We start from the raw sequence: 24,326 nt of genomic DNA on the forward strand, positions 1-24,326 counted from the left end.
GGTTTATGCACTTGTTCTATTTGAGTAATCAAAATAACAATCAACTATAAATCCAAAGTCGGCGGAGAACAGTTGAAACTACTGTATGAAATTAAAAAACTCTAAATGTTTACAATGGGTTCCACCAATTAAAGAGGACAAGAACCACCGCTGCTTGCACAAAAGATGCTTACTTCTTATAAGGTGCAAATTTTTTAAATATCATAATTTGAAAAAAGTAACCTATGAGAGAATGAAAGACAGAGAAAAACATTGAGGGAGCTGTGTGTGGCGAGTGGAAGTGAGCTTAATGGCTTCCCTCGAAATGTCATGCCCACATGCATGAATGTCAAACTGTCACGTTAGGAAAGGAACCTCAAAAGTGTTTTACTTCTTGTGCTGTGCATGAGCTTGGTTCAAGTTACAGTTCAAAAGTTGACAATAAAGTCACAACTGCCCAATGGCCCATTCTCCTGACTGGGAAAGAACTTGTCATGCATTTAAGAAATGGCTGCTCCCTGTTAAAAACAATCTACAACTCCCACTGTATATTCTAGTGTACCACTACGGTAAAAAGAGCTCTTTGCTCCTCAGGCAGACACAGCACAGTTGTGTGGGAAGAGACTTTAGGAAATGACACATTCTTGGATTTTAAATCTATAGAGTACATCACCATATGCAGAGCTAGGGTACTCAATGCACCGTTCATGAAATTCCAAAATTATAGCCTTAAGAGAGAGAAGCTCAAATGTCTGGCTGAATTAGGGGATCATCATATTTATGCCCTTGCTGTATATCGAAATTCTGTCCATTATGCTCATCTTTTAGACAAAACAAATTTGGCACTGCTCATTTTCTTCTTCTAATCCCACTCAATCTATCAAGGTCAGAAGTATTTAACTGGGTTACAGATTAATTTTGTCAGTCTCTCATAGCTTGCAAGTCCTTCCTGCTCTTCTCTGATTCCATGTGCTTTGTCTTAATAGCTTTCAGTCTTTCATTATGTTTACTTTTGCAGAACATTTTCTTAACCTCTATGGCTTAATTTTAATTTGGGTTTGTAGTGCACTTGGAGTACATGGCATGATCAAATTTGCTTGCGATGTTGAAATTGACTAAATAAAGATTTTTTAAAAATCTTTCCCAAGCTATAGTTACATACTTATCAATTGTTAAAATGATTGCAATATTTTATTTGGAGCAGATGCCTACACATCTACAGAAAAGAAAGGAAGGTCAGAGAAAGAGACAACCAAAAATTTGCATGTTATCTGAGATTTAAAATTACTTTTCATCAGCATGCATTTAGGAATCAGTGTGTTCACGCACAATCTGCATCAGTTTAAGAAAATTAAAGGGTGCCTCTGTTAGTATTGTCGTTGTCTTTACCATAATCAGCAACACCAGCACTTTAAACACCATATGATAATACAACCCAAAAAATTCCATCTCATAATATAAACATAATGCATGATTTTCTATTTTTGCAAACATCATCTGTCAGCACAATTTAATAATCTCAAAGGAAAAATTGTTGAAAACAGTCTTCATTTACTCTTTCTCAAGAGCCTGTTAATTTTTATTGTATATAACAGTACAAAGCTTCAACAGTAATACCAACAAATGGTCAGATATACTTGGACATATAACTGTTTCATTCAGTTGTACTAATTACAATATAATGTCTAATCAGGTAAATAATGTCAACCTAATAGTAAATGCAAAAGAAATAAAAAGTAAAATTGTATTTATTAAAATGCATTGGTTAAGTATTGTTTAAAAGGAGTCTTCTAAAATACAAAGGGAGACATACAAGGCAACACATGGATTTTATTTTTTTTCTTAGACGAGTTGTGATGGACATTCTACACAACCAATATTACCATTTCTATTATATTACCAGCTATATATGTAGATAGGAGATTGAGAATCAAGTAAAACAAATTTTGAAAAATCCACATGGTAATAAACTAGCTAAACCTGCAAAAGTGATGAACAGACTAAAATATTATCCACCAAGAATCTAAACTCATACAGATGAATTTCAGAAACTGAATAAGTTGGTTTCTTTTTTTAAGCTTCATGAGATGAGATTCATCACTTTATCAACACCCGATCTCCATTCTCTCTTCCATGTGCATATGCATGCATATACACTCATAAAATATCACACTTTTAAATATCCCACAAACCAGTATGGTCTCTGCACAGTTTTAGGTACGTTATGGGCACAAGTAGTTTTCTAATGCTCAGAAAGGTTGGTATTTAAATGAAAACAATCAAAACCCACAGATAAATTTTCTGTACACACAGCATATCACATATCTATATCTCTGCCCAGCATCATGATAAATAAATTTGTAAGTAATATTCGTTTTAAGTATGCAATCAACTGAGATTAGTGTGTACACATACACACATGGAATATAAAAGCAAAAACAAGTGGACGGATAACATTTAGTGACAAAAGACCTAGAGATATTGGACATCTCTCTTCAATTGATGTAAAACATACTATAGTAGTTCTCTAATTCCCTCCTAAGTTTTCTGTAAAACAGCTATTATTTATACTAGTTAGTGGTGTGCCTTTGTTTTTATTTATTCTGATATACATTAAATCTCTGTAGAGGACATTGGTATTCCATTGGCTAACACAATGCATTAATGCATTAGCACTATTTTAGGATGAAGTATAACAAAGGAAACTGCTAATAACAAATACACCATGCTTTAGCTTTTCAGCATGTGGGAATATTGTGTCATGTAAGACAATGTCAGTATGTTTTAGAGTTGCTATACTACTTATTCACCCTAAGCAGCTTTAAAAAAGAAATTCTGATTAGTATTTCTTATGCTCATGGCCTTAAAAAAGCGGACTGAATGTTAACATTTTTTTAATAAATTATTTATAAAAATTCTAGAACAAGGGAAAAACAACATGAACAAAACTTGAATCTTTTATCTAAACCCTGATAAGATATCAGAACAGAATCTTAAGGCAACTTTCTGTTTATTCTTAAAAATTTGTAACCCAACAAAGAACAGTCTGGAATGTCCTCCCGCTTCCCCTTTTATATTTTATTTTTGGGCCAGCTCAAACAGTAAGAAAATAGCTTGGGTTTATTTTCACCAGCCAGTCCATTCATGAGAGATTAGAACTTTCCCCAGAGTCTTGGGTCATCTAGATACCCGTATGGCAGCGTCAGTAATTTTCAACATCTCATCATGCTAAATAGTAACAACTTCTTCCACTGCAAAACACTCCTGAGGGTGCTCACCATATCCCTGATCTTTCATGTAGCAAATTACCTCCTTCTCTCAAACTCACGGTGTATCCACTCAGAATCTTGATAATACCGGGGATCACCTAGCTTGAGTGCTGTTCTTTTGTAGAAATAATAATGAAGTACTGCACCTGCAATAGGTTCAGGAAAATAATATAAGGAGAAATAAATGATAACCTGTCTGTGAGTTTATTGTTGACAAATGATTTGAATATGTCAAGTAATTTCTAATTCCCTCACAAGACATATTCCTTGTAGTGTGTTGGTCTGTGTTTGTTGGAAGGGAATAAATAATAATAGCACATTTGTACAGTGCCTTTTTCCAGCATCAGCCAGACTCAAGGCACTTTACATACAGACATGCAAGCACATCATATTAATTTATACATATAATAATTAAATAATATAATATTAATTAATATATCATATTAACAGAAGAAGAAGAAAAATGTTATTGCCATATCAGTGACAACTGAAGTGAAGAAGAAGTGACAAGTGAACACACAAGACAGATGAAACAAATGGATAATAATGATAATGATACTGATGATCACATAGCTGTAAGCTTATTAAGGCAAACTAAACTTATAAATATTGCATAAGTACAACCTAATTCTAATATTACATCATACTAATATGAAACAAATGAGTTTGACTTACAAGTGCGCTGTATAATATAAAGTGCTTGATAGCCCTTGTTGTCCCACATAAAGACATTAATGTCACTCCATCTGCGTTCCTAAAATATAAAAAAAAATTATGCATGTCAGAGCTATAATTTCTTTACAACCTTTATAATTTGTGAATGCCAACCAGTATTGCTTAAAATAATAAAGTGTGAGAGAATCTATTATATTTTGCATGACTTGGTCAAGTCTACAGTGCAAGTCTACAGTGCTGATGCTAATGTTTTTTACATTTCATTGCAAAACACAATCTTAAGGATTTTAAAAAAAAATCCTATTTCCATCATCTCAATTGTTATGCATCTCATGGTTTTGGGATGGTACTATTTCATGGTATGACTGATCAGATAACACCTTTTACAGAAATACCATCAGCTTTTGTAACTGAAAGTGAAAAAAAGTGAAAAGTGTACTTAGGACAGTACATGACACAGACATATATGACATAATATGCACAAAGTGCACAGTTTTGATGATTAAAATGTGATTACATGACATAAAAAGATGTGAATTGCTCTCTCACTGACATATTAGCTATAGACTACAGTTATCAAACAACCTATAGTCCCTGCCTAATGGAAACAATAGTGCTCCATGTTAAACAGAAGTGCATGTGTTAACAGCATTACTGGTAAGCCCAAGTGCTACAAATCCACCACTCAATGAACATAGTTCTGGGACAAAAATATTAAAGCTCAAAGGGTGTAACTCACCTTTAGTATGAACTGCATGTAATGAATCAGCAAATCAAAACCAATCATTAATTTTGGTTACTTAATATATAAAAGTACACAAAATAAAAAAAAAATCATCACAGCAGCTCTTCTGTCCATCAGTTCAAACTTTGAAATAACAAAAGTGTTTGCTTAATATGGTAAGCTAATACACATTAAGTAAGAAATTTCTTTTTCTCATCATGTCAAACTAGAAAGAGGGTCACAATTCCCAGTGAAAGTAATCTTGCATTTCATTTTTTTTATTTTCAAACTACTTTAGTTAAACTCAGATTGGACGAAAGAGTCACAATCCTCTTGCTCTAATAAAAGAAATCTAGAATCTCACTTTCTTGATCTCTTTTCACTGATTATCCAACCTCACATTTGTGATATTTCCTTTGAAAAACAAGGGTTTACACTGATTTACTTCATGCACAGTACATGAAGGAACAAAAAAAAACAATAACAAAAAAAAAAAAAAAAAAAAAAAAACAATATCTGTTTTCCTTCATCATCATCATCAGTTTGATTAAAAAATACTATGGTTTGGAATTTACGTGGGACTCAAAGCTGGTGTTTCTACCCAGTAGTTCTGACTCTCGAGGATTTAAGACATCCACTGTCAAAAAAAGTTGAGATGAACTAACCTCAGTGGTGAAATTTAACTCAATAATGTACGTCAATGTTTTCTTTTCTTTAAAGCATATTTAGTCTGAAACACATCATCTGAGAGCTTGCTTCAGATGCTTTTCACAAAGAAAAGGCATGAACAAACCATAATTAGCTCACCATTGTCCACACATGTAGCCCAACACACAAAGAGAAGTAGATGAATGTGAGGCAAATGGGGACCTTGAATTTGCTGACCAGAATGCCAACTAGCCCAGCTTGGAAGATGAAGGTGTTAAAGAACAGCAGGAAGACAACGATGACAGAGAAGATGATGCACATGTCTTGAGCCCTGAAAAAACAGAAACACCTCTAAACATCATTGTTTTCTGTCTTTAACATGCAAGGCTTTCAGATCCATCTTTTATAACTGCTGTAGGTTTTAAGAGCTTTAGTTAAAACTATTGAAGAGGGGGTGTATCATTGACCAGCCACAAAAAAGTTCACCTTATGATCAATGTATATTGATCTATGAATATTAAAGATTAATATTAATCTTCATTCTTGATGTTAAGAAACTCTTTTAATTATTACTATCATGATTTTATGCAAGTAAAACTGTGCCACTGGCATCTGATAGGAAGTATCTTGTAATAATAAAATGTCAGACTTCAAATGTCTGGCTTATTATGTCTTACATGATGGGGTGTTTGACATCAGCTCTTACATTTTCATACTGCCAAATCCTTTATGTTTCCCTTCTGGCAAATGTTTTTCTTACATGATTTAGACTATTTTATATGATTTATGTACATTTCTACATGATGGAAAATACTGCCTATGTAATCTTATCTTAAACAGTGTAAACACAGACAGTAAGAACCAACACTTCTGTCTAAATGTGGAAAACATGGAAAAACATTTTTTACTGAAAATGACTATCACTGAAATATGAATCATACAACAGCCAGCATATCTAGAAATAATACTTACACATAAAGCACAAGCAAAATAATGTTCTGAAATCGAAGCATTTCTGTAAATGAGTTCATGAAAATGTCGACCAGCAGTAACAAGTACTGCATGTACAGCACTGGCCGATAACGTTCAACAAACATTATCTTTGCACTCTGTTTACCCCAAGGAGCATCAACTCATTTTCATTCTGATCCCAGCTTTCACCATCTACACCTGGACATTTAAAAACAAAAATCAACCTTCAGACAGAATCTTATTACAATTACTATATACAATTTAGGGATCTTAGCTTTCATGTAATAAGGTTAATCTATGAATTAGTATTTACAAAGAAACCACAAAAAAGATGAAAAATAAATATAAAGAATTGAGAGAAAAATGTACAAAGAGAGAAATATTACTATTCCAATCAGATATATCAATCATTATTAAAAGCAAACTGAAATATGGATGTTATGAGTACAACCAGTTAGTGCTGATTCAACCAAGGTGTTCATAAACAATATCCATATTTGTTTTTAAAATAACATAGCCATATGACTAACAGAATGGCTAGCTGGTAGAGAACATATGCGGTTGAACACATGCAGCCACATGTCGATGCAATTAAGTAATTTAAGGAAAGAACTGTTCTTATAGATAAGTGATCAAATGCTTGCTACTTTGGATGTCTTGTCATGATTGTTGAGAAGAATCAAGTCTATTTGTATACCTATGATTCATATGACGGTGGTGAGATGAAAATCTTTTTTTTTTTTTCAAAATATTTTAAATGTAATGGCAGCATTGTTAGAATTTGTGATGTTCACTTATCGCAACTTTTTATACCTTTACAGTAACATCACAAATGAGGAAGTACAAACAGAGTTAAAGTCAGGCAAATAACTGCACCTTAGGAACAGATCTGGACATAATGGAAAGATACCACCTCTAACGACATCGACACATTTCCCCAAGATCATTTGGAACTGCAAAGACAATCCTGCAGGGAACAAAAAGGCGGAGGAAGAGGTCGATAAATCACAGACAAAAACCAAACACAAACTTCAAAAAACCACAAAAAGATTAAATAATGGAAGTCGACTATGTTCATATAAACATCGTTCAAGTGAAAACGATCAGTATAATGTCATCATGCACTTGAACACCTAGTCATATCTGCTCTTCATGCAGACATTTTGAATTGGCCAACGTTGATCAGAATCATGTACTAACTACTTTAAAAACTAGAAACATACGGTATAACTGACTTTTTATCTGATAACTTTTCACATATTACATTTAATTGTAATGTCCACTGTGTTGAAAAGAAAAAGCATTTTCAGCTTGAGATGAAATTAAAAATAGCATTACTTATTTACTTTAGTAAAAAAAAAAAAACAACGAATTCAATGTTTAAGGTTTGAAAGATATGAAGTGCATGGACCCCACATCTTTAATACGAACACTGAAAAACAGAAACATGTTTCAACCTTTCTGCTCATCTGCCCGCCATAGTGTTTACAGTCGATACCACACACAAAATCGGCGTCTCGTTCAAATCCCCTTAGATTTCGTCATTTTTATAGCACAGTGCTTAAGTTGATTATCAGAAAATAAGACTATCAGAAAATAAAATTAAACTTACTGAAAAACGTTGGTAAAGGCGAACTTGCCGTCTGCTTAGTTAGTGACGTCACGGGAGCCGCGAGTAACTACACCAAACTAAGATGGCGGGAGAATAGAAAAGTGCTTTCAAGTTCTGGCCTTAAACATTCGGAAATTATTATTTTTTTAATCTTGATACAGTAGGTTTTATCAAGGTGAAACAGCGTGATTTGATTCCCCATAACCTGCTAATCAATGCCCAAAATTTATAAAATTTCTTGCAGATAAGGAAGCTACGAAGTCGAAAGTGGACTGTTTGTGTGTGTGTTGACGGGCACTCGAACGATTTACCTACTAATGAAATTTTGGGGGATTTAAAAAAAAAAATACACACTATGTTCCTGTATGGTTAATAGTGGCATCGTTGCCAAATAAGTGCAGCAACTGAAAACAACTCGACATTAGAAAAGAGTTGGTGACAGCTTTTTGGATGTTAAAACAAACTGAACACATAAAGACTGTTTAATGTTATGAAGTTAATAATGCCTAATCTTTATTGGTTAAATCTTATATGCGCCTTTAAAATTAAACCCAAACCATAATTAATCTTGGGAAAAACTGCTGCCAACGTAGGAATAACTTTTTTACCAAAAGCAAAGTTTAAAGCTCACAGTAACTATTGTTAAACTTTTTTTAAAAGTAAAGAACTTGCTTCTAATGTAGCTGTTTCGGTAATTCGAAGAGTTTTTAAAGTCATAGAAAGGAGAAAACGGAATACCGAAAGGCCAATTGAAAATGGAAAAACTTCATAAAGCTGAAACTGTAAAGTAGGCAGGAGGGAAAGGAAAAAATGTATATATAGTGCAGAGCTGTATTTATCTTCCCCATCATTTTGTCATCATTCTAGTCTGTAATCGTTTGTGTAGGAATAACTGCAATCATGAGTGAATTCAAGATCCACCACCATGTTAGTGAACTGATGAACCAACTTGGGTAAGTGTGTTAGTTAATCACTGAATTTTTAGAATAATTTTTTATTATATAGTGCTACACACTTTGCAGTAGAAGACTAACATATTCCTTAATGAAGCCTTGTAGGATTCCAGCAAAAGTTTAGAGAAGGGTATATAGAGCTATATCTGTTGAACATCAAAAATAGAGGAAAAAAAGGGATATCAGCACAAATTGTTTTTGTTTTAATGAACCACTCTTACTCAGAAAGACTTATCCTACCCACTTTTTTGTACTAAGGGGATTGAAAAAATGTGCTTCTTCATTGGTTTATCTTTTTTATATAATGGTAAAAATGCAGTTTAAAAGGAGGAAAAATAAAAAGAGGAGACAGAAGAAGTTGTCTATAATAAGTGCTTTGTTTCAGCATCAGGTCTTCAGATTCTATTGGAGAAGAAGTGTATACAGAAAGGCTTTTAAAGAATACTACACCATACATCACAACTCAGGTAGGAGTGAATGCAAGGGATACCAAACCCCATTAATTTACATTTTCTAAGCTTTATACACATTATTAGAGAACAATTGGTTGCAGTTCTTTTTATACATAGTTAATATGCAAAATAAAAAGAGATACATAAATGCTTACACACAAACACATGTATACACAGATAATATCCTGAGATGTGTGAAGACATAAACACAATTACACATGTTACAGAGACTGATGGTTTAAGTTAAAATCCTAGAAAAGCAGCGTCCAGCATGCATAAATTTTGTGTCAGGAATAACTTCTTAGCCAGTCAGCTGATAGATACCACTTCAGTGAATACAGCTCACTGAAGTGAAAGCAACTTACCCAGCCATATGTTACTCAGAGCTAGCTATGATGACTGCAGTAGATGGATATTATCTAGCCTACTAGTTACACATTTCAAGTATAATATAAAAAAAATTCCTGCAAAATTACTTTGAGTAGTCTAGCCTTGCTGTTTCAGATTTACTTTTTTGAAAAGCACCTTTTAATTTACCAAGCTTATATAACTTTGTGAAATACATTTTCTTTGCAAATGATTCTGGTAGCATGGCATTTGTCTGCATAAATATTCAATATTTGTGTAGAGAATTGTGCTTTTTTATAATTTTATATATTTTTTTTCAGGTGTCTTCACATCATGCCAAACGCAAAATAGGAGAATCAACTCCCACACCAATTGAATTCTTTACCAAATATGATGAGATAAAAGCAAAAAAGTAGGTGCTATTTGTGTAAATAGTGGTGGTGACATTGCTGTTTGCATGCAGGTGGTAGATCATGTAATCAGAAGGGAAATTGGACATATAACATTAAAAAGCTTGTATTAAGTTATAAACACTGAGTCTTGAAAAATCTGGCTTGTGGACATGACATAACATTCCTTGACATAATGGAGAAGAAAAAGAAAAGAGAGAATGAATGAAAGGTTATTAGATGACAGCTTCTGTTATTTGTTTTCTTCTCTTTTGCAGTGTCAGAGACCTAGACCCTTTAGTATATCTGATGTCAAAACTTTGTGATGAATCCCAGGTAGGACGTTTGTCATGTTTACCAGATTTGTTTGTATTAAATCAGATTTGCATTGGCCTTTTTATCAAGACTGTTGCCTGTCTCGCCATCATATAACCATAGTTGCTGATATGGCTTAAAACTCAACCAATCAGCTAACCCTCTGCTATCTTTCAGTTTTACTCTCAGGACTTATTCTTGTTATTTGGTTCCTTTTTGTGTTTTCTGTATTTGATTTTATTTTTCATTAGTACTGTTGTTTATTCTTTTATAGTTCATATGTTATTTGTTTTCCTGTCCCTTGGTGCTGTCCATGTTCTGTTCTTAGGCGCTAAGAGCATGCTCCTTAGGAGTGTGAGTATACGCTTTACAAATTTTGCATTTATTATTATTACTACTTCAGTGTCATATGCTAAGTGTGGAGGTTATGGGTTTTTACTGACCATGATCCCCACCCCATAACAGAAGATAGTTGTTTGAACTGGGTGACATTATTTATACAAGGTCTGTCTAGAAAGTAATTAATATTTTGTTTTAGTTGGAGTTCTTATGACTTTTGAGACAGACCGTGTATGCAAGGCAATAGTTTAATCAAGTGTCCAGGTATCATGATTGATGATTTTATTATTCTTTTACTGGCTGTATTTTAGTCAGATTTCATTGTGCTGCTTTTACAAATGCAAACTTCTTTTTTTTTTCAGACCAAGGAGTTTTTAGCTAAGAATGCAATAGATCAGGCCAAGACAGCAGGCATGACAACTTTGTCAGTTCAGCATGACAAGATCTTAGCTCAGATTCCAGAGTCTGGCACTAAAATGACAGCCCAGGAATTGTCAGAGGTAATTTTTGTCACATGTATAAGATTTTCATCTGAATTAGTCACTTTCTTGAGATTTTGTGCTTTTTCCGCCACTTTCTTGTCTTTATATAATTGCATGTATGTGCATATGATTTTGTGCATTGGACATTTGAGCATCATGCACACAATAGAAACCCTATTCTTCCGCTGCTTTATTTCCTCTTGAATTTCACTACTTTGTAGAGAGAGTTTTCCTATCACCAGCCAGCCTCAAACCCTTGATTTGCTTGTAGGTCAAGCACACAGCAATGGAATCCACACTTATATACTATATTTTGATAATGATTTTGATGCCTTTTTTATTAAATTACTATACTACTGTAGACCTTGTAGTATTTGCATAGCAGATATTTGTTAATTTCCCTTTGAAACTTTTTCATGTAACAGATCAAAGATCGTTTACTGAAAGAAGCTAATGCAGTATCAGCAACCACCATGACAGACTTTGTTCGGAAGGCTCTTAAAGAAAAAGAGCAGAAGCAGAACTGTATGTTGGACTTTATTCTCTAGTAATTTCTAGTCCCTTCTAGCAGTGTTTTTAGCTCTTTTGTCCTAAACATCCCTCTGCATTCCCACAATGCTATGTTCCCATGGTGTATAAAATATTCTTTTCATTCAGTGAACATCCCTCTGCAGCCAGACTGGTTGTTTCAGCGTCCATCACTCACACTTGACTTCATGGTTGGTGTTGATGGGCCAACAGACCAGGTATGAAAACATAGAACACACTTTTAGTAATTATAGTAGTGTGTGTTGAAATATTTCCAAGGTGCATAAGGATGGAATGAGGTGCACATGGTTTTATTTTGAAAGTTTTTTTTTAAAATTGTTTAAAGGAGGGGCATTTTTGTGGAATTTTTTTTTTAAACAGCCAGTACCAAAAAGTTAATTTTGAATTTTTGATAATTATCCAAAAATTACAATATTTTATATCTTTTGTACATGTTTTAGGCAGTTTTTTTTTATATCTTTATAAATGTTAGAGTGCTGTGTTGTTTCTTGATTAACATTTTCTTGAATGTTATCTCATTGTCAGAATATTGTGGCATTGGGTACTCTACCAGTTGCACTACAGGAGAATGCTGTTGCGGATGATCTTTTATGCTGTATGCAGGTAATGGTATTTGTTGATGCATGCTGTATAGCTGTACTTTGTATTTATCACTGCCTTTTGTTAGAAATGGAAACACCAGCAATAATGTACATTGGTTTGCTGCATCATGCAGTAGGCAGCTTACTAAGCCACTGTTACCTCAGCCATTTTGCAGATACTTTGAACAATTTTAACAATGCCTAGTCAGTTTTAAATTAAACCAAGCATTTGAGTTTTAGGTCTGTCATTTAGTTTATTTAGGCATGCCTTTAGTTTTTGGTTAATTCGAGCTGTGTGCTGCAATTGCCGTTGTATATTTTCACTAATTGTTGTGTTTCAGGGAATTGAAGGAAAATACATTCTAGCTCGGGCTTTGACTGAAAGATATGCACCAAAAGAATTCATGATTGATCAGAGTTTAGGTACTGTGCTATTACAGTTTTAACATTGACATCTGTGAGTTGTATGCCATATGCATAAAATTGTTATTTTCTATCTCCTTTTCTCTCTTTCTCTGTGTGGACATGCACTTGTGCGTGTATGTGTGTATGTTGGTTTGGTTGAGCTTGCATGCCTTGTAATAGTTAAGGAAGGGCATGAAGATTTGGAGACATGAAATAAGCTTTGAGCTTGAGCGTTCAAAGGTTATATTTATATTTTGTGGTTAAGGCCCTTACTGGGCTTACTTTCTCTCCTCTCTTTATTTAGACCCCTCTTTGCATGAACTAGTGAGAAGGATTCTACCCCTGTGTTCTAACTACTCTACGGTGGTTCGTTTCATCGAAGAAAAGTCTGCCTTTGAATATGGCTTGGTCAACCATGCACTCAGTGCTGCCATGAGATCCTTGATCAAGGTAGGTGGGATTCCTTTGTCTCCTTATTTTGTGACAGCCCCACAAATAAATATGGTTCATTGCAGTTAAAGAGTTACAGTACGGGGTTAAAAAGTGTATTGAAGACGTTTTAAACATTTCATTTAATCAGGAGTATATGATGAAAATAGTCTACAACTTTCATTCATGATTGCATTTTATTCTAATTGCCATTCATACAGATCTAATGACAGTTAATAGTATTGTGAGAGATACAACTTGTGATTTTATTATTTACACATTTTGATAATCTGCATAGTAGATTTTACCCATGTGTTTAATGTAATAGTGTTTTTTTTTCATAATGATGAGGAATTCATTTTACATAGTATTTTATTTGCCATATGTATTTTCCCACTTAATGTCTAACTTCCATTATCTGTGTATTCTTTAAAAGAACCTTTGGTTCAGTGGCTAAATGAGTTTAGTGTCAAGATGTTAATATAATTTCTTTATTGCTGTTGGTCAATACAGAGAGTGATCTGTGATCTGCTTTGGTTGTATAAACACTCGGTTATTATTATATATCTTTATTGTCTACTTCTGCTCACAACAGCTAGAAATTTTCCTTTGTTTCGAGCTCTCATAAGCAATAAACTAATCAAAATACAGTCACACCTCACACACCCTTATAGTTAGTTGTGCTTACACTTCACCCCACCCCACAGGAGTGATTACCAAATACATAGTACATTTCTTAGGTCTGTTCAGGTATCATTTGCTTCAAGTTGGGACATACTTTCTCACACTGCAATATTTCCTGAAAAGAAGGCTGAAGCTAATGAGGATCAGTTCTTTATGATAAGGCTATCTGCTAAAAAACATATCTGCTTTGAGCCAAAAACAAGCCTTATCATTTATGGATAGAATGTGGTGACATGGACATTCCTATCAAGGACTAGTTCTTAAGTTTTAAAGAATTTGAGCACCAAAAAGATTTCTTCAAACTATGAATGTAGTTTCTTAACATTAGTATTATTATTGTGCTGTATACATACAGCTGCTATAAACTTTGGTTCATTATGTTATACAGGACTATATGGTGCTTGTTGCTCAGCTGGAACACCAGTACAGAGTGGTAAGAGTTTTGTTGTCTTGTTTTCAAGTACTGCTTAAGTTACCTGTGCTCTTATCCATTCCTCCTCTACAGCTTTGTCTGGGGATCCTTTTATTTCCTGAGTTTGCTGAGAAACCTGTCTTAGATTAAGCTAGGCAATGAATGTGGATTAAAAAGTCAAAGATCTGTCTTTTAAGTGCTTCAACATTTCTCAAAGGGCACTTCATTATGGCTGTAGAATATCTAACCTGATTATCACATATTACAGGATGTGACTGCTTTCTCCAAGCCTTTGGAAGATCGTTACAATGTGTCCTGAATGCTGTTGTTTGACTTTTTCAGGGTCAGCTGTCGTTGCAGAAAATGTGGTTTTATTTGCAACCAACTATGCGAACTTTGGACATTTTGGCCTCCATTGCCAATTCTATAAATAGGGTGAGCAGAACATTTTTTGAATTGTGTAATAATTTTTTTATTTTATACTTTTAAGTTTCATGCATTTAAATGTTTCTTATTTACAGTTTTTTGTTTGCATTTATGTACAGACATTATGGGGGAAGGGGTTGGGTTTTGAGGCTTGCATTTTTTCATCTTTCAGATTGTTTGTTTTAGGCTGAACTAAAAAGAGGTACACTCGTCATATGCATCATTTAAAAAAATGACAAATGCGTTATCTACAGAATAAAGACTTAGAAATTAGTATTTTCCTGTCTTGTCTGGAAAAAATAATTTATAGGACACTTTTATAGTATGATTAGAGTTTGGAAAGCAGCATTAAGTACCATCGGATTAATATCCATAGCGTACTGGACAAGATTATTAAGTTGATAGGTAGTATTCTGATCTTGATAAAATGAAAACATCAGTGTTAATCTGCAAGTCATTATAGAAATAATATTGAGAAATGCTTCTGTGCTGCAGGGAGAATGCATTGGTGGTGCAGTGCTTAGTCTGCTCCACGAGAAGACCTCGAATCTCATTGGGTGAGAATGGACATTTGTGCACTCATAAGACAAATTTCTGTGATAAAAGGCAATCATTTTCCTTGGTATCAGTCATAATTCAAAGAGTTCTATTGTTTTGAAGTGTGGTCAGTGTTTTCAATTTGATGAATATGGTTATAAATTTGTTTTCTTGGTTGTTTGTTTTTATTTTTTAATAGTTTAAAGTACATTAATCCTTAAGTAAAAGAATTATATCCAGCTGCAGCTTTAAGAGACTATAAAAATCATTATATATATATAAGGTTTATATATAAAAGGTTAAAAAAAAACCCACCTGAAATGTAGCCCTGATACCTTTCTTTATGTTGCCTTGGTTTGCATTTCTTCATCTGCTGTTTCTGCTGTTATTTCAGAGATGCGAAAAGCCAGGAACTGTGCCTCTATCTCACTCAGTCTGTGAGTATAGTTTGTGGGTTGGTGTGTGTGTGGGGGGGATGTGCGTGCTAGGGGAGAGAGATATGTATGCACATGCTTATGAGCATGCATATGTATATGAGTATGTTTGTTGATATGTGTGATAGGTCGAAAGGGCCACATTTTGAGGAATTGGTGGATATATTGTGATCTGTCAAGGTTGCACTTGTGTATTCAGACACTAGGCAGCATGACAGGCATTCCCTATCTCCAAGCCCTTTTGTAAAGGTTTTATTCTAAATTTCCAGTTGTGTCTTTGACATCCTTCCTCATATTTATAGCAGATAGTAAAGTTTTGCAACCATGATTACTAATCATAAAGGAATAGGGTTTGATTAATTTTTTTTTTCCCTTCAAGAAAAAGAAATTCAAGCCAAGACATGGATATACTGAAAATTCTATTTAAGTTGCTGTATGTATACTATAAAAGTTAATAGGAATTCAACAAACTAGTTTGCTTCCTGTTCTAGATGGATCTGAAGAGGTGTTTAAAAGTGAGTGACTAGAATGTATTCAAGAGATTTAATTTTTCTGTAGAATGTGCAGCCAAAAATTCACAGCATTACACATTACTGTTGTTTCAGGCATGCATTCCTTACTTTGAAATCCTAGAAAAATGGATCTTCAAGGGAGTCATCCGTGATCCATTCTCAGAGGTTATTTCTTTTCAGTTGTGTGAAATTAGCTGTGACTAGCAACTTTCTTACACAGGCACTTATTTATAATATGCATTATTGATTGCAAGGAGAAATTATTTTTTATTTTAAAATATATTTAATAGAGAGTTAATGTGCACATGCAATCTTTTCTTGTGCTTTCCAGTTTCTTGTGGAAGAAAATGAAAAGATTCAGAAGGAAAAGCTACTTGAGGAGTACAATGATGCATATCCTTCATCATGTTTAGAGAGAAAGACCTAAAATAAAAGCATTTCTTCAAAACCAAAATTGTAGAATGAAAGCTACTTGCTATTCGTCTTGTACATTTAAACTACAACATTATTATTGGATACTGAGGCAAGTTATGTTACCCTTAAGTAAAAGAAAAACATTTAACCTGAAGGATGTATCTTCCTTGACCTTGTCACTTATTGGGAACAGCACTACACAATCTGTCGTGAGCGAATTCCTGTATTTCTGGAGCAGGTGGCTGACAAAATTTTGAACACAGGAAAATACCTCAATGTAGTGCGGCTTTGTGGTGAGTAATGGTGCTTTGGTGGGAAACAGGGTGGAGAATGCCATAGCATCCATAATCAGTTAAAATGGCAAATTCTGCTTGCATGCAAGAGTAGCTGATCAGATTAAATTCTGTTTTGTTTTGTTTTTTTAAAAAAGCTGTTCAGTAGTAACTCTATGCTGACATATACCTGGATTATACAGATTGCCTTCGTTTGTATGTCAGGGCGAGATGTTAACTGTCCGCATGCGGCGGACATGGTGTACACACTGAAGGAGAGGCGGTACTATGATCAGATTGAGCAGGCTTATGATTACGCAAGCAAGCTGCTGCTAGAATTGTTAATGAGGGAGAAGGAACTTATGGCTCGCATCAGGTATGGTTTGCTTCAAAGCTGTGACATATTTTCTCATTTCAATACTTCCTGAAAATTAGGTAGAAGTTGATGAGGATCTGTAAAAAAGATCTGCCAAAAGCTGTGCATATCTAGCCTTTTCAGTTTTATTGTTTGAGCCAAAAATTCTCCAGCCATTTCCATAGTACAGCAATGAATTGTGCACAATACAAAGCCATATCTCTGTAGATATAATGCTTTCACAATGCTTGGACGGCACAGGGAACGTGATTGTCATGTGTGTCATTTCATTGAATGGAATTAGAAATTTATGTTTTGATTCTCCTTTGGTCTGTGAAAATTTTGCATTTTATTTATGGTCAGTCATATCACTGGATCTGAATTCTCAAAGCATACTTCCTCCTGTGTGTTTCTGTGCATTGCATGTTTATGTCATTACACATATGAAGAAATTTCATTGGTTGTGCATGTGTGACTTACAAATAAATGCAAATATCTGTGAATGGACTTGTATGTGGTCACACAAGTCACATCCATGCATGTTTACAAGCTGAACTCAATTGCTGGTAGGTCAATCAAGCACTACTTCCTGTTGGACAAGGGTGACTTTATTGTGCAGTTCATGGATATGACAGAGGAAGAGATGAGGCAAAACATGGATGATATCCTTTGTTTGATATTCTGGAAATTTTTCTTCAATCCTTAGTAAAAATGGATTTTTGTTTGCATGCTTGATGACTGTGTGTAGATGCAGAATACTCTTTCAACAGAGGAAATCCTTAATAATGCTCAAATATCATGCCAACTCGGCTTGAAACCTTGCTTGAACTAGCCCTGCGGACAAGCACAGCCAATGTTGATCCTTTCAAAGATGACTTAAAGTAATTTTGTTTTCTTTTGCTTTACTTGCTTATAAGCAATTTTATTAGTTATGGCCAGAAATATTTTGAAGTTTTATTTGCATTTGTCTAATGTTATCTTGAATTTAAACTACAGAAATATTGTGACTTAGTGCATCAGAGGCTGTTGTCAAAGGAAAGAAAACGGTTTCTAACAGTTAGTTGCATGTACAGTGACTCACACAAATGAACATTTTTCAGAGTGGACTTGCTTCCATTTGATCTTATAACTCAACTTTTCCGCATTCTGACAATTGACACCAAACAAGAGAAAGGTAGGGCTTGGCTTATCTTCAAGACTTGAATTTAATTTGCAGAAATAAATAGCCTTCTTTGCTTTGCATTATGTTATCCTTCTAGTCTTGTTAAAAACCTTGTTTCTGAGGTTACATGTTTTTATTATTTCAATGATACCAGGATTCAGACAATAGCAATTTCTTTGTGCATCCTGTAGTTTTAATCATGGGTCCATCACACAGTAACAGCTTTCAGATAGACGAATGCTTTTTTTTTTGGTTTGTTTTTTTAAATATACAATCAGTCTACAAATACATTAAGTAGTTTTATTTTATACAAGATCAACAAGATTCTCGCAGTCTGAGCAGTGAATCTTTTTGCAAAAATCCAGTGCAAAAAGTAATCCTTGCACTATATCAGTCACTATACTGTTACTGAAATGTGGATCCTACAGACTGATTTTAAGTCGGGCAAAGGATGGTTACTTAATATTTTATCTTGCTCAGTAGGGTTACAGAGTGTGTAAAATGTAACAAAGTATAATGTGTAACTGAGAGTTAAGGCTAGCATCAAGCAAGTCCTGTCAAAGTAATTTTTTTTAAAATTTGGTGACAGGTGAGGGGTGGGCTATTTTAATGCAAGTTGTTGGGTGTTGTGGTTGTATCAAATAGTTTCATTTCACATCTTTGAAATATTTTTTTCATGAAAGAATCAGTGACTGTATTCAGTGTCGTTGACAGATTATCGTGTAGACCCAACAGATCTTCATTTGTCTGGTCTGGAGTCCTTTTCCTTTGACTACGTTGTGAAATGGCCAGTATCGCTGGTGGTGAACCGTAAGGTCAGTTAGTGCTACAGTTGCTGGAAATAGAGATCAACATCAATCTATAAAAGTGGATCTGGAAAAAACCCCAATAATTTACATAGGCATTTATTCTTTACTTCTGCAATTGTTCTTCTGTTGCTTCATTATTCTAAATTGATTTTAAGTATGCTATAATTATTATGTTAACATTATCATTAAGGAATTCATTCATTGAATAAAAACCTTATTGCATTTTGTTTGTGCCATGAGTATATACCCAAAACATCACAGCATCTTCTTACTTTGCCTCATGATGGCCCCAAGATTAGTTCTCTTTCTGAGATGTCACATGAATTTTCTGCACAGGTTTAGATGTCATATCTGGCCTCTGAGTTCCATTAATTGTGCAAACCAGACACATAATGTTCCATACTGTACATACAATCTGGAATACCTGATGTCAATTTGATCTTGTACCTGTGTTTTGCATGCAGACCCTTTGTCCTTAAGTCCAATAAATTCCATCAACCATTATTTTAAGATACATACAGACACGTCATCAGTTTAACAAGACTTGCAATATTGTAACGACTGAGTTTTAACATTTTGATGTTTGTCACAATAACAGCCAGTTGTTGTTAGATGACTATCAAGATTAAACTCCTAGTAGACTGATCAGGTTTGGTTAATGTGAAAAGAGAAACAATTTAAATGTAACACGGAGATCCAGAAAGCAGGAAGTCCCTGCTTCACTGCACCAGTGGCTCTTGGTTAACTTTGTAGGTTGCCTTTTGTTTTGACCATACAGGCTCTCACGCGATATCAAATGCTGTTCCGACATCTATTCTACTGCAAACATGTGGAGCGGCAGCTTTGCAGGTAAGCAAAGTGTGTGAGAGACATCAAAGCTTTATTTTTTCAGGTAAGCAAAGAGTGAGAGACATCAAAACTTTGTGTTCTCAGGTTTTCTGTCAATGGTGATATGTTTGGCTAATTATGATTATGTAGCATACAAATAACAGCAACATTCCAGCAAATACAACGGCAACTAACATTCCAAGACTTTGGCAGACTAAACAAGACTCAGCTGCAGCAAACATAGGTTTAAGTAGCTAAATGCTAAATGTTGTGTTCCTGTTAAAAAAACTAAAGGTATGTTCCCTCCACGTGTGTGTGTGTGGATGTGTGCTTTGGAAAGTGTGTGGGTAGGAAACAAAGTGGCCAAGACTTACTCTCTCCAGAAGTCCCGCTGGTACTCTGCAGCTTTTGCCTTGAGGCAGCGCATGCTCAACTTCGTGCAGAATTTTGAGTACTACATGATGTTTGAAGTTATTGAACCTAACTGGCACCTCTTTCAGCAAAACATGGACACGGTGAGTTGGCCAAGCTACATTCACTCTTTCTTCCTATACTTTAAAATCCTCTTGATCATGCTGAGTGGCAAGTGGATTTAGCTTTTTCTAGATGATTTGCTTCCACAGCAACAAACATCCTCATAGCAAACTGGGTAGTCTCACAGAATGCATCCTGCTGTGTGTAAATGAATATATAAGGGAAAAAAACTGTTGGCTTCTTCCTGGATTGTTTTAATATGAATTACTTCTCTCAGTAGTCAACCAGTCAGGTATTTTGTTATATTAGAAAGTAGACAGTGAGTAGTTGGTTAAGAAACAGGTTTGAGATGGACACTGGTTAACTCAATTTGATATAGATCTGAAAATGACAATGTAATAAGTAATATTTAAAGTCTGATGTATATTCTAATAAAACATTTCACTGTTTGGCATATTGTATATATTGTGTAAATATTTTTTTCTTCTTAAATTCTGCCTCGTAATATACTTTCATGACAGGAGCTCTCTCTGTTCCATACAGTTACCATCTTTCATTTGAATCTAGTACAAGGGTGAAAAAGCTATATTTCTTGCAAATCCTGTTTGAATGTTTCAAAAATGCTAATTAAAGCAGCATCAGTGATGGTTGTCTTTATCGTAGGTCAATGAGTGTAAATATTAGAACACATTGTACTTTGTGCTACCACTACTGTTTAATCATGTCATTTTTCATCTGTGTTGAATGAGTTAACAAATTTTACGTGGATAGTTTTTGGTTGTTATATTTGCCCTGGAGAAAACTGATGATAAGACTTTGCATTTAATTTCTTTTTTAAGGTCTCCAATGTTGATGACGTTTTGGTGTACCACACAGACTTCCTAAACTCCTGTCTGAAGGACTGCATGCTTACCAACCCTGACTTGCTCAAGATTGTTCACAAACTCATGATGGTTTGTGTTACATTCTCGAACTTTGTCCAGGTATGTTTATTATCATAACATTGCTGTAGATTTCTAGCTTTGTCACGAAGCATACGAAAAAGAGCCTGCATCTGTGAAAATCTTAAATAATTAATTTACCAGCACTGATGCATTACTATACACTAGAGGTGCAAGGCTGATGAAGGTCTATTCTCAAGAGTGTTTATCCAAGCTGGATTGGAAATAGAAAACAGATTGCATTTAGTGCAAATTACTTCGAAGTGATTGAGACTACTTTTGTGTTTAGCGCCTGAACAAGAGCACAATTTTGGAGGCAGAGGTGACACGCCTGACTAAAGAGAGCACCTTACAAGCACCTGGTCCTCAGCCTTTAGGAAAAGAAGAGCAGAAGAAGAAGGCAGCTGCAACTAAGGTGGGTGCTGTCAGTGGAGTCTGTCACAATGCATCACAGCGGGGTCAGTGTCCAAACAATCAAATCAGTAACTGTCGTATGGAATCAATGAAAATTGTAGAGAAAGCACAAAGAAACTTAAGGAAGTTATGTATTCCATCTTTGGCAAATAAAAATTCCTGATTCTGGATGTTCTGTCCAAGGGAACAGTTATGACAGCGTGTATGTGCAAGTGTGATTTCATATGTATAGGACAGTAATTGTCATAGGTGTTGATCGCAGAATATAACATAGGACTAGAATGTTTATCAGGTAGTGATTGCATAGTAGTCTTGTGGAGTTTAGCCTTCATGTAGAGGATGAGTATAGCATAGCTGTGTACAGTAAAAGGTGAGATTAGCATAGCTGTCTACATTGTTGATTTTTATTCCCTTCAGGTGGTTTCAGAGCACGTTGACCAGCTAGTGTCTAGTGAAACCTTTGAGCGTACCATCACCAACTTTGATACAAACTTTTCAAAACTGCTTTTAGAGCTGCTGGACAAAATTTTGGATATGAGTAGCAACAACTATGACCAGAGATTATCAAACATCATCTACAGGTATGCTGACTGCTTTTGTTGCCTTCCTAGAGACACAAAAGCACTCATTGTTTTGGCAAGGGTGAATGATGAGCCGAAGTGGATGTTACCTTTTTGCTAGATATGGAAGGGGCAAGTTTGAAAATAAACAACAATGAACAGCCTGGAAAGAAAGATTCCATGTGCCCAGAAGACACAATAAAAACATTGCTGCAGTGTTGATCTCAAGCTGTTATTCCAAACAAGTTTGAAAATAATGCCTTGAGATAAAAAAATGTGAAACAAAGTTTTTAATTTGTGGTCTTCATATTATTTGTTTTCTGTTTTAGTAACTTTTTTTAGGTTCAGTCACCTCAAGACCCTCTCAACAGGAGAGAACCTGTGTGGATAGTGTTAATTCTACCCATCAGCTAACTTTATGAAATTAAGTAATGGCGTGCACCCTAAGTTTATCTTATTTTGTCCTAGATAATTACCTGACCCTGGTGGCTGTAGAGTACAGAATCCCAAGACCTTGTCTCCCTATTTCAGGGTCACTTATGTTCTTTGAGTACAACATAGGCATTCCCCTTTAGCAGTGGATTATAAATGAATTTTGCCACATTGCAGACTTGATTTCAATGGATTCTACACAGAGAGGCTAGAAGAAGTAACTGCACAGCGACATGCCTCTACCATGTCTACAAGCGCAGACTTGAGCAATCAAGGTGATACCAATATCACTATAAGCAATTGCACTGTCTTTCATTCGGTTTTTTATTTCAAATTTACTTACGTTGTGGGCATCCCTGTCCTTACACACCATAAAGCAGATTTCTAAAAAAATAATCTTTATAAAAAATGTTGTTATGACTTTGGAATGCTCATGTGATAAAAATGCAAAACTTCTTAACATATTAAGTGACATCCTCTGTTTGCAGCTGTACATGATGCAGGTGGTTTCCATTCCTGGATGGCATCTTATACAGCCACACAGCGACCTGACTCTGCCCATGCAACCCCCAGTGCTCTCCGCTCTACTATGTCCACCAGTGCCAAGTAAAGAAGTCAAGCAGCTTCAAAGACCTGACAAAAAATGCTTTCTGATAAAACTTGTGGCAACAAAAGCTTACACTAACCCACACTGACTGATCCCATTTGATAAAGATCTGGTGCAACAAGAGAATCTCAAAAGACTTAGCATCAGAACTATTCAGTGTGAAGAATTTCTTTTCCATACGATGATGTGCTTATCATTCAGTAGCTAATTGTTCTTAGGTCAGCTTACAAAAGACAAAAATGTGCAAAGCTTTTAAAGCTATTTATTCCCACATCCCCAGCAGGATTCTAGACTGGACTGCATGTGTGCATCTTACCTTCTAATCATAATCTTGCAAATACCTTGGACAGTGAAAAGGCTTGCTTAATAATTTTCTGTTTGTGAAAAGCATTTGTCAGTACCCCCTTCCCCCTTTCAAGATTTTTTAACAACCCTTTATTGTTGGAAATGTGTAGAATGATATGCCCACAGCTAAAATTAAGAGCAGCTATATTTAACTCATTTTAACTAATTGCAACAAGGTACTTGGGGCATCATTCCACACAGACCTAGCATGATGCATTGGTTAGATGGGATAACTGCTTTACCTGACGTCTTTGGACAGTTTGCTAAATAAATTGCTGCCTGGTATAAAACCTTGTCTGATAAAAAGATTTGGTATCTTTACTGTAAATTATCTTATAAATAAAGCAATATTACAATGTTTGCATCTGGTTGTGGGTGGTACCTATGTAAATTTGCACCAAAAATTACCATTTCTTCAATTCTCACAGAATTGGACACAATACTTTTATTTTACCTGTAGGAATATTGTATTTATGGCTGTATGTTAAGTTTAATCTTTATTTTACTGGTTGGAAAGTGTTATTGGTGGCTCCAAACAAAAAAAAAAACTAAAAAATCTGCACAGATCAGATTTCTTTAAATCTCTG

General features: G+C 34.9%; 2 protein-coding genes across 5 annotated transcripts; one reads left to right on the top strand and one right to left on the bottom strand.

The window, feature by feature from the left end:
• Nucleotides 1-1,525: 1,525 nt before the first annotated feature.
• On the bottom strand, nt 1,526-7,962 carry LOC112565783 (transmembrane protein 138-like). 3 transcript variants are annotated; one of them, XM_025241545.1, is made up of 6 exons: nt 7,880-7,962; nt 7,144-7,234; nt 6,268-6,465; nt 5,455-5,626; nt 3,924-4,002; nt 1,526-3,394 (listed from the first exon to the last, which is right to left on the bottom strand). In XM_025241545.1, exons 3-6 carry the CDS (start codon nt 6,390-6,392, stop codon nt 3,285-3,287), a joined length of 486 nt encoding a protein of 161 aa, XP_025097330.1. In that variant the 5' UTR covers nt 6,393-6,465; nt 7,144-7,234; nt 7,880-7,962; the 3' UTR covers nt 1,526-3,284. The 3 variants fall into 3 exon arrangements, with proteins under 3 accessions (XP_025097330.1, XP_025097329.1, XP_025097331.1); XM_025241544.1 differs by lacking the exon at nt 7,880-7,962 and adding an exon at nt 7,725-7,781; XM_025241546.1 differs by lacking the exon at nt 7,144-7,234 and having other exon boundaries at nt 7,880-7,954.
• On the top strand, nt 7,924-24,097 carry LOC112565781 (gamma-tubulin complex component 2-like). Of its 2 annotated transcripts, none has more exons than XM_025241539.1 (30): nt 7,924-8,039; nt 8,766-8,832; nt 9,218-9,299; nt 9,953-10,044; nt 10,300-10,357; nt 11,038-11,175; nt 11,583-11,682; nt 11,815-11,903; nt 12,232-12,309; nt 12,629-12,710; nt 12,997-13,142; nt 14,194-14,238; nt 14,560-14,652; nt 15,139-15,200; nt 15,575-15,617; nt 16,220-16,291; nt 16,458-16,519; nt 16,721-16,833; nt 17,038-17,188; nt 17,738-17,829; nt 17,961-18,048; nt 18,268-18,341; nt 19,044-19,144; nt 19,917-19,987; nt 20,307-20,481; nt 21,280-21,423; nt 21,671-21,796; nt 22,213-22,376; nt 22,965-23,062; nt 23,276-24,097. In XM_025241539.1, exons 2-30 carry the CDS (start codon nt 8,780-8,782, stop codon nt 23,395-23,397), a joined length of 2,814 nt encoding a protein of 937 aa, XP_025097324.1. In that variant the 5' UTR covers nt 7,924-8,039; nt 8,766-8,779; the 3' UTR covers nt 23,398-24,097. The 2 variants fall into 2 exon arrangements, with proteins under 2 accessions (XP_025097324.1, XP_025097325.1); XM_025241540.1 differs by having other exon boundaries at nt 7,933-8,054.
• The last annotated feature ends 229 nt before the right edge of the window (nt 24,098-24,326 follow it).

This window comes from Pomacea canaliculata, linkage group LG6, assembly GCF_003073045.1.
Source record: "Pomacea canaliculata isolate SZHN2017 linkage group LG6, ASM307304v1, whole genome shotgun sequence".
NCBI classification, from domain to species: domain Eukaryota; kingdom Metazoa; phylum Mollusca; class Gastropoda; order Architaenioglossa; family Ampullariidae; genus Pomacea; species Pomacea canaliculata.

What these genes read in the sequence shown, in the direction of transcription:
- LOC112565781 (XM_025241539.1), top strand. Translation starts at nt 8,780, where the DNA reads ATGAGTGAATTCAAGATCCACCACCATGTTAGTGAACTGATGAACCAA. An exon ending in ATCTTTTATGCTGTATGCAG is followed by an intron (nt 12,310 to 12,628) that starts GTAATGGTATTT and finishes GTTGTGTTTCAG; the next exon opens with GGAATTGAAGGAAAATACAT. An exon ending in AGAAGGCAGCTGCAACTAAG is followed by an intron (nt 21,797 to 22,212) that starts GTGGGTGCTGTC and finishes TATTCCCTTCAG; the next exon opens with GTGGTTTCAGAGCACGTTGA.
- LOC112565783 (XM_025241545.1), bottom strand. Translation starts at nt 6,392, where the DNA reads ATGTTTGTTGAACGTTATCGGCCAGTGCTGTACATGCAGTACTTGTTA. An exon ending in ATTTTGCTTGTGCTTTATGT is followed by an intron (nt 5,627 to 6,267) that starts GTAAGTATTATT and finishes CTGTTTTTTCAG; the next exon opens with GGCTCAAGACATGTGCATCA. An exon ending in TTATATTATACAGCGCACTT is followed by an intron (nt 3,395 to 3,923) that starts GTAAGTCAAACT and finishes AACCTATTGCAG; the next exon opens with GTGCAGTACTTCATTATTAT.